Raw genomic sequence first — 10,215 nt, forward strand, 5'->3', positions numbered from 1 at the left:
CTTCCTTCCTTCCTTCCTTTGCAATGTCCCTCAGCTCTTCAGCTCAAAGCACTCTACCACTTGAACCTCAGCGCCACTTCTGGTTTTCTGACTGGTTTATTGGAGATGAGTCTCATGGACTTTCCTGCATGGGCTGGCTTTGGACTGTGATCCTCAGAACTCAGCCTTCTGAGTAGCTAGGATTTACAGGCATGAGCCACTGACGCCTGGATTTTTTTTTTTTTGGTTGGTTGTGGGGCCTGAACTCTGGGCCTGGGTGCTGTCCCTCAGCTCTTCAGCTGAAGGCTAGCACTCTACCACTTGAGCCACAACGCCACTTCCGGCCTTTTCTGTTTATTTGGTGCTGAGGAATCAAACCCAGGGCCTCATGCATGCAAGCCAGGCACTAACACTGAGCCACCTTTCCAGCCCTCTTTTCTCTTTTTCTCTTTTCTTTCCTTCTTTTTGTGCCAGTCCTGGGGCTTGAACTTAGGGCCTGGGCACTGTCCTTGAGCTTCTTTGGCTCAAGAGTAGTGCTCTACCACTTGAGCCACTTACAGCCTTTTCTGACTGGTTTATTGGAGATAAGAGTCTCAGGGACTTTCCTGCCTGGGCTGGCTTTGAACTGTGATCATCACATCACAGCTTCTTGATTAGCTAGGATTATAGGCATGAGCCACTAGCACCCAACTCTAGCTCTTTCTTTTCATTGGTTCAGTGAATCAATGAGTGACAATTCATATAAGTAAAGCACATAAATCCTAAGTGTATAGTTATGAAACTGTGTAACTACCATCTAAACAAAGATATGAACATTTCTGGTATCCTAAAAGCATCTTTACCTTTGCCTGCTAGCAGGGAACTAGCATTTCATTAAATGGCCAAGCATTTAATTTGTTTCTTCTAGAAACAATTGCTATTATAGTGATTTTATATAATGATTGTAAATTTTTTATAGTGAGTATTATATAGCGAACTCTACTATTCTGACCTTGATAAATGATGGATGAGAATTTTCGTATGCTACCCTCAGATGAATGGAATATTCTATGCAATATTCATACGTTGAGTCTATGTTGAACTGTAGTTTTTTTCTTTTTCTTTGATATTTATTATATGAATGTTGTTCATTTTATCATGAGCGAATATTTGAGTTATTTCCAGTTTTGACTTTTAAGAATAAAGCTTTGTGGGGCTGGGAAGGTGGCTCAGTGGTAGAGCGCTTGCCTTGCATGCATGAGGCCCTGGGTTCGATTGCTCAGCACCACATAAGCAAAAAGAAAAAAGCCGGAAGTGGCGCTGTGGCTCAAGTAGTAGAGCACTAGCCTTGAGCTGAAGAGCTGAGGGACAGCGCCCAGGCCCAGAATTCAGGCCCCATGACCGGACCCCCACCCAAAAAAAAAAAGAATAAAGCTTTGTGTATTATCAAACACATCTTTGGTGGATAAAAGCACTTATTCCTGTGTGGCATATACTCAGGGTGGAATTGCTAGATTAGAGGATACACACATGCATACACACACACTCACATACATATGTGTGTGTATATTGTATTGATAGATATGTATAATTTTGCCAAGAAAGAGAAACTAATTTGTACTTCTACAAGCAATGAATGAATTCAAAATTTGTAAAATGTATTGCCACTGGGGAATATTCCATCCTTTTATTGCAGTTAAAATCCTAAGTAACTCAGGATTATAGTAGGTGTCTAGACTATTATCCTGGTGCCTGCCAGAGTATCTTGAAGAAGTCAGTACCAGATGTCACTTTCTATATGGGATTTCTCATCTCTGGTTGCATATTGGAATTGTTGGGGAGTTCATATAAAGAATATTTTGTCCTGGGACCTACCAAATAGCAATTCAATCAGAATCTCTGGATGGATTTTGGGCACTGCTAAATTTAAATAGTCTGGTGAGTCTGTTGGGCAGCTATGTTTGAAGCCAGTGATTAGCATATTAACCAGTCTAAGCTGTGCTCCTTTCTTGTTAACATTTTTAAAAAAGAAACTGAATTCTAACCTTACTTACGGAACTGTAGCCACTTTGTATAACTATATAATAATAAAAAACTTAATTTTACACCAGACTGATGTGCCTTATTAAATAGAACAAAAGCAAAACAACCCTTTATTGCTTTGCAGAACAGGAGTTTGAACTCAGAGCTTTGCACTTGCTATGTTGGCACTCTATCACTTAAGTCATTCTTCCTGTCCTGCTTTTTGCTGATTAAATGCAGACTGCTAAGAAACAAAGCTGACTTTGTATTGTATAATTTTCTTGTTTGGTCAAGCATTTAATTTGTTTCTTCTGGAACTTTAATATCTATTTCTTATTTGTATTTACAAAATGCTCTTAGTCATTTCTGATATGTTTCTCCCAGAGCCTAATTTTGGCATATAAATGAGACTAGAAAGTGTGAACATGTAACAACAACCTTTGAAGGGCAGACTTATTTCTTTTCTTCCTGAATGTTCTAGACCCCACAGAATTGCCCATTCCCCTACCCCATGCTTGTTACTAAGCAGGACTGATCTATCCTGCTAAGTCCCATTGAGGTAGTGAGTAGTTGAGAGAGACATTCTCCCATCACTCAATGTATGAATGACACTGGTGAAACTCCTTCCCCAATCTCCCCCTTGCATTATTCATAAAGTTGCTATGGATCCACCCATGAATGTTATAGGAAAGAAACAGGGTCAGGCATATGCATTTTTATTTGTGATAAAGTTAAGAAATGACAGCAAAGGAAATATAATTATTTAAGATACCCCCTTCATAGTCTTGATGATCCACTTGAGATAGTGCTTTGAGAGAAGCGTGTAGACACCAGGTGCTCTTGGGTCCCCACATTTCCCATTCCGGCCAAAGGCAGCGATGCCTCGGAAAGTGCCGTGGCATAGCAGTGGGCCTCCAGAATCTCCCTGGGGAAGCAAAGAGGGTGGAGGTGCCAGGGGATCAGGCTGGATTCTGACCATAGGCAAACCAGGAGGGTCTCTACAGCATTTACTAATAAAAAGACAAACCTCGACTTTACTGAAAATTAGTGCTCGAGAAAATAAAAAAAATGTTAAGAAATGTTTAACTGTTTTAAAAGTGATTTCTGTGTTCATTTACAAACCAGTGGAAGTTGAAGTTAAACTTGTTATCTACCGATTTTGAGATTTGAGTCTCTGCTTTTAGAAAGGCAACCTTTCCTATTTATTTCCTCAAAATACTTCATAAAGTGAAAACGACACAATAATGCAAAGAATGAGAATTAGGTTTTCCAGTCCTTCTAGCAGATAAATGATCTTCTCAAAGAAACAAAATCAAATAGCCCCTTTGGAGTAAAAGTTGGTCTTAGGGGTATATGAAATGAAAAATCCTTGCGAGAACTTGAGGTCCTCCCATAATCATTTTTTCGCTGCTTAGTATAGTGCTTGGTATTTTCAGAACGAGTCTCTTAGACTCTAAGGCAGGGAAGGCTGGCTAAGCTTCATGATAGAGGGGGCTCTGGGTAGGGCCTAGCCTCCAAGGATGATGTTGAATCTGAGGTCCAAAAGCAGGACATTTACGCTCCTGGGTTTTCTAATAGAGAATGTGAGAAAGTGGGTAAGGGAGGGAAAAGAAGAGAAAGTGGAAGGGTGCCGAAAACAAATGCCATCTTTTCCTACCATTTGGCTAGCCTTGGTCCTAAAGGTTGCTTGTGATTCCTGGATATGACAGAGACCTTCAACCTGGTTTGGTGGCTCCCAAACCAGGTACACTACACCTACCCAATAAAACTCTTTAAAATCTTTGGATCCTGGGGCTGGGAAGGTGGCTCAGTGGTAGAGCGCTTGCCTTGCATGCATAAGGCCCTGGGTTTGATTCCTCAGCACCACATAAGCAAAAAGAAAAAAAGCTGGAAGTGTGCTGTGGCTCAAGTGGTAGAGTGCTAGCCTTGAGCTGAAGAGCTGAGGGATAGCGCCCAGGCCGAGTTCAGGCCTCATGACTGGACCCCCCTTCCCCCCAAAACTCTTTGGATCCTAAAAAGAAATATCATGTCAGTACCCAGAGCTTAAAAATGTGTAGTGTTCCCCTCTGGACAGCATCTTTACAATAGAATAAAATTAAAAAAATTAAAAAATGTGCAGTGTTTATTTTACTCTTGTCTTGAATCAGGGCCCTGTCTTTAATCCCTTCCTTTCTCTGGGCACTCTGGGATGGAGGCTGACATGTTCCCTGGTGTGGTCCATGGATAGGGGTTGTTTATGGGGTATCCAGCACAGTTCTAGCATACTGTGGGTCCAATCTCAGGTCCTCAGCCATTCTTGAGAATGGCAGGTTTTCAAACATGTCCAGGCTAGGTGGACTTTCAGGATGATGCTGAGGCGGGATATGAGACCAAAGGCCTTTGAGCAATGCTGATTTCAGCTCTGCTTCATGCCTTTGTATTGTAGATACATATATGGTAATATGAAAAACAAGTATTTTTGGAATTGGCTCTGTGGCTCAAGAGGTAGAGTGCTCGCCTTGAGCTGAAGAGCGCAGGGTCAGCCAAGCCCAGAGTTCAAACCCCACGACCAAAAAAAAAAAAAAAAAAAATGACAAGTATTTAAAAAAAAATAAAACCAAGAAGATGTAGTAAATCATGCACTCTCAGTCACCTTATTTTTAGTGACTCATTTAAGTTGAGTAAATTAGAGGTTTTTTGTCAGACTTCTTTCAAGAAGCAAGGGGACCCTATTAAGCTAATGCCAGGCCAAGATACAGCCTGACATTACTGGTCTGTATCTGTATGTCTTACTCTTCACAGCTAACGCATGGGATCATCTTAGCTTACTTACATTGCATATGTCTTTTCCACCACTGGGGCTTCCTGCACAAATCATATTCAATCCAATCACAGGATTAAAATTATAGTGCTGGTGATCGTTGCAGATTTTCCTGCCTATGATGGTGATATTCGCTTCTCTCAGAGTATCGGACATAGGTGACTTATTATTAGTTATGCCCCATCCTGCAACTTGACACTTGGTTCCTGCTTCTACATCAGCTCCCTGTTTAGGTAGATTCAGGATAGCCACATTTTTGTTAATTTTTGCTTTTCTGTTCAGCTGTGAGAAGACAAGCATAAAGAGTTAACAGAATGAGACAAATATTAACATTTTAGCATAAATTCTAGCCCAACAATCAGACACCTTACATAAGTTTATATCGGTAGGAGCAGCAAGGAAAGTTTTCCATGTAGGGGCCCACACTGTTAGAGGTCCTGCAACTGGAGAAGACAATCGAAGGTACACACCTGTATAAGTTTCAGATCACCCTCATGTGTATCTGGATCAAAGCATGGATAGGGAAACTCTTTCTTAATGGACAGTTTCTGTTTTTCTGGCTCATTCTTGCTCATTGAGTGAGCCCCAAGAATAATCTCAGATGTCTTGGTCCTGGAATAGACACAAAAGCATTTACTGGGTTTATCTTTTAATCAGGAGCTGAGAATATTATGGGTTGATGCATTTGATAGTGTCATTTGTAAATGCTCTTTTGGAGAGCCTTTGTGTCTTGAAAGAAAACGTGTGCTCTAAAGGGTAAAAAGTAAGATGTTTAGAAATCCATTATAATCATTGTCTTAGTACATCTTATGTTGCTATAGCAAAATACCCAAAGCTGGGTACTTTATAAAGAAGAGAAGTTTCTTTTAGTTCTTGGAGCCGGAGTCTAAGGAAGGTATCAGTGTCTTTTTGGCTTCTTCTGAGGATCTCATATTGTGGCAATTCATGGCAGAAAAGTAGAAGGGAAGTGGGTGGGTGTAGAGCAGGGAATTAATAGAAGCAAGAAAATGAGCCAAAGAAGTTAAACTTGCTCTATAACAACCTGATCTCACAGTGACTATGTAACTCTCAAGCCTGTGTTCGACCCTTTGCCATTAATCCCTCATGACTCATTCGCCTTTTAAAGAGCTCATTACCTTTAGTAGGGTCATATTGGATACCAGTATTCTAGCACATGAACCTTTGGGTAATGAACATATCCAAACCATGGTAATCACATTGTCACATCGACCAGCTTGTTTTATAAAAACTAAGTTCATTGATAAACAAGAGAATTTTATGGCAGCAAACCTGGTCTTGTGTTATCTACCATTCCCCTTCATCCTGTTTTGAGAATTAGGCCACAGATCAGAGATCTCAGTACTGTAGAGATAGAAGCAAAATGTTTATAGCTGGGGCTGGGAAGGTGGCTCAGTGGTAGAGTGCTTGCTTTGCATGCATGAGGCCCTGGGTTTGATTCCTCAGCACCACATAAACCGAAAAAGCTGGAAGTGATGCTGTGGCTCAAGTGGTAGAGCACTAGCCTTGAACTGAAGAGCTAAGGGACAGCCCCCAGGTCCAGAGCTCAGGCCCCATGGCTGACAAAAAAGAAAAAGAAAAAGAATGTTTTCTACCTAATATGTGTAAAGTGGTCATTGAGGTGATTTTTTTTTTTGTGGTTCTGAGGCTGGAACCAGAGCCTTGTGCATGCTAAGCCAGTGCTCTAGCCCAGCACTTGGGATCTTCGTAAGAGAACAGCTAATTCATCATGAATGAGAAAACTTCCAGAAATAGATTGCTCACAAGAGCACCCTATTTATGTCTTACAAAGTGTGTGTTCATTGCAGAGATGGTGGCTTGAACAAGGGCCCCAAAGGTTTAATTTTTGTTAAAAAATATTCTTTGATGTATTAATGCAAAACACCCTGTTATCATTCAGGACCTATTATAGTTCATACTTCCTCATGGTCACACCTGCTTCTTTCCATTACAACAGCTGAGATTGAGATCACTTAAATCCATGCTTTCCAGTAGGGCTTACTCTGGACGCTCTATAAATCTGCATGGTCCAATAGAATAGCCACTAGCCACATGTGGCTACTAAGGAGTTGAAATGTGGCTAGTGGCCACATTTACATTAGATTTGTAATTTTGTTCAGCTTAATTTAAATTTGCATAGCCACACATGGCTATCCTATTGGATAGTCCAAATTTAGAGGCATGATTTCAAGGTGAAGAAAAGACCTAGCCTGGAAGAGGCTTCAAGGGTGTAGCTGACGGGGACTAAAGGATGGCTGAAGGAATGAGAGTCATTCACTGAAGGGTAGGAGAAGGCATTGGAAATAAGTTTTCTCTACTTGAGGACTGTTCCCAGGCCCCGGAGGGAGTACACAACTTTGACCATTTTGTGTGTGCTAACCACTTTTCAGGCCATGAGCCCTGAATGTCTAGAGGAGACTTTCAGAAGAGCTGTGGCTTCTTTCTGCTCTCTCCTTGGCCTTATAATTTGGGGGCAGGTCTGGGCTTAAGTTGTTTTAGGGTTGAAGTAAGTTGCCAGAGACCTGGAAATACATATGAATCTCCCATGGCTTAGTAAGATAGACTCTTTTTTTTTTATTATCAACCCAAATTAGAATATCTCTACAAATGAGTTTTAAAAGCCAAGCACTTACAGGGCACAGTGGGCTGCAGTCAACACCCAGTCGTCTGCAATCAAAGCACCAGCACAGAACCTTTTCTTATGGAGTTTAAGTAGGACCATGTAGGGTCTTGAATGAGGAATTACCTGATCTCCTCCAATGATTTGTACACAGCCATCTATTCAGTAGAAAAAGGCAAATCAGGTCAGTATCCACCCCAAAGAGCTCTTCATAAAGCTATGTTTCAAGAACAACTATGCCTCGTGAGCTTTCCTTCCTTCCCTCCCTCCCTCCCTCCCTCCCTCCCTCCCTCCCTCCTTCCCTTCCTTCCTTCCTTCCTCCCTTCCTTCCTTCCTTCCTCCCTTCCTTCCTTCCTTCCTTCCTTCCTTCCTTCCTTCCTTCCTTCCTTCCTTCCTTCCTTCCTTCCTTCCTTCCTTCCTTCCTTGAGAGAGGGGAGAGAGAGAACTGATGAAGCCACTATTCCTTCTTTCTTGGAAGGTACAACTTGTTTTCATGACTTGAGTATCTTTTTGTTTGTTTACCCATTTTTACAGTCTTTCTAAAGAATTTTTTGCTCTACATATCACCAGCAAGAAGCTGAAACAGTTCTGTTATCTTTTGGAAAGGAATTATAAATGAGAAATCTTTTTCTTCTAAAATAAATAAAGATGTATTTTCTTCTAAAATATTTTCCCCCTAAAATAATTATGTGGAATACAAATACAATGTCAATTATGTTAAGCCTGGGAGAAAAATACATTCTATTAGCATAATAAAGTAATATTAACAAAAGCTCAGTGAAAATCTGTTGCATTTCATTTAGTGGTAATGTTTGGAAATGACAAGAGTCAGTCTTACCTTCCGAAATGAGCAGGAGAAATGTGATAATCAAGAGAGATGATGTCAGAAATGCAGAGGAGTTCCTCATCATGGCTGGTGTCACTACATTAATCAACACCAAAATCTGCTTTTTGTTCTTGGTTGCTTCTACCTTTATACTTGAAAGGAAAGGATGTGGTTTCCTTTCTTCTCTTTCTTTTAAATTTCCAGGTTTCATACTAGAAAATGAAACAGAAGTGAGTAAGAGCAGTGAATTGGTGCCTGGTCGATGGCACCAGGGCATCGCTTCCTTTGCTAGGCTCATTGAAGGGCAGGTTGTGATTCTGTCAGGTGCCTGGGGGCCTCATGACCATAGCACAGAGCACTTGAGACGTCTCACTGAGATTTTGAAGACCTTCTCATCAGTGGCAATACAATCTTCAATACCCAAAGTTCAAGCCTTAAAATGGGTAGCTAAGAAACTTTCTAGCTGTTTCTTTTAGTTTATTTAAGAATTAACAGGCCAAGTGCGAGTAGAGATCAAGAAAGAGATTTATGTGCCATGAGCTCTGTTGGGATTTTTTTTTAACTTCCTTGCTCTGTAGAGGAGCGTTTATTGTGTTCCTACCTGGAATCTGTGATAGGTTTAGGGACATGGCATGGTGGGGTAGAGGCTGTTGGCCCTTTCAGCCCTCTGATTGTGTTTTCCCCAAATGTTTAGTACTGGGGCTGGGAAGGTGGCTCAGTGGTAGAGTGCTTGCCTTGCATGTCTGAGGCCCTGGGTTCGATTCCTCAGCACCCCATAAGCAAAATGAAAAAAGCCGGAAGTGGCACTGTGGCTCAAGTGGTAGAGCTCTAGCCTTGAGCTGAAGAGCTGAGGGACAGGGACCAGGCCCAGAGTTCAGGCCCCACAACCGGACCCAAAAAACCCCCCAAAGAACAAAAAACAAAAATAAAAACAAAAACAAAAAACAAAACCAAACCAAATGTTTAGTACTGTAATTCTGGATATTGTATCTAGAGTTTTCCCTTCCTCTCTCCCTTCCCTTTTCCTTCCCTCCCTCTCTCTTTTGCCCTCCCTTCCTCCTTCATCCTCTTCTTCTCTCCCTCCCCTTTCCCTTCCCTCTCTTCTTTCCTCTTTTCCCTCCCTTCTTCTTTTCCCTCCCTCTCTTTCTCCCATCCTTCTGCCTCCCTTCTTTCTTCCTCTTTCTTTACACATTGAACAGAGAAGTAAAATGGGATTTAGATGTAGCTACTTTGTCCCAAACACTGGAGAAGAATCAAGCTCAGTCATGAGAGGCGCAGCATGGAGTGTGCTTTCCATTAGAAACGTGTGTAGCTCTTTTTCCGAACTGAGGATGTGGTTCCTACTATGACACATATATCCTATGGTCTGTCAGGATATGTCTGATGTTGAAATAACCATCCCCATACTTAATACCCTGATGACTTCAGACCTAGTGGTTACTTTCTTGGAAGTCCTATGACTTTAAAAGGGAGCCCTGCTAAGACCCCTGAGTTTCCTTTTCCTAGATCTAGTGCATCAAAGGTTCGTCATTTATAGTAACACAGTGGGATGCCAGCTCTGATTTTGGTGATCAATTTTGTGCAGACTTAAAAAAATTAAACACATGCTAAGAATTTCTTTAAGGAAACATTAACAAGTTTGTTTCTATATACTGATGGCTGCTATTCTTGCATTTATATAGACTTTAGCTACTTTTTGAGATATAATTAATCTTCCATAAAGTTAATTCATTTAAAGTATATACTTAGGATTGGAGGCATGGCTCAGGGGGTATGGCCCCTGCCAATGAGTGGAAGTGTCAGATACCAAGTTCGAGTCCCGGTCTCCAATAAAAAAGTACATACTTCACTAAATTTTAGTATTTTTGCCGAGTTTATAGTCATCACCAGACTCTAACTCTAGAACTTTATCATCTTCCTAAAAAGCTTTGCATTTATTAGCTGTCACTCTCATTAGTCAACTTCTGATCT

At 41.1% G+C, this 10,215-nt stretch overlaps 1 protein-coding gene across 1 annotated transcript; it reads right to left on the reverse strand.

The window, feature by feature from the left end:
- Nucleotides 1-2,680: 2,680 nt before the first annotated feature.
- On the reverse strand, nt 2,681-8,372 carry Gzma (granzyme A (granzyme 1, cytotoxic T-lymphocyte-associated serine esterase 3)). The gene is made up of 5 exons (XM_013018673.1): nt 8,257-8,372; nt 7,432-7,576; nt 5,251-5,392; nt 4,793-5,062; nt 2,681-2,905 (listed from the first exon to the last, which is right to left on the reverse strand). Exons 1-5 carry the CDS (start codon nt 8,327-8,329, stop codon nt 2,744-2,746), a joined length of 792 nt encoding a protein of 263 aa, XP_012874127.1. The 5' UTR covers nt 8,330-8,372; the 3' UTR covers nt 2,681-2,743.
- Between the last annotated feature and the right edge of the window lie 1,843 nt (nt 8,373-10,215).

Source organism: Dipodomys ordii, unplaced genomic scaffold (genome assembly GCF_000151885.1).
Source record: "Dipodomys ordii isolate 6190 unplaced genomic scaffold, Dord_2.0 Scaffold41, whole genome shotgun sequence".
Taxonomy (NCBI): domain Eukaryota; kingdom Metazoa; phylum Chordata; class Mammalia; order Rodentia; family Heteromyidae; genus Dipodomys; species Dipodomys ordii.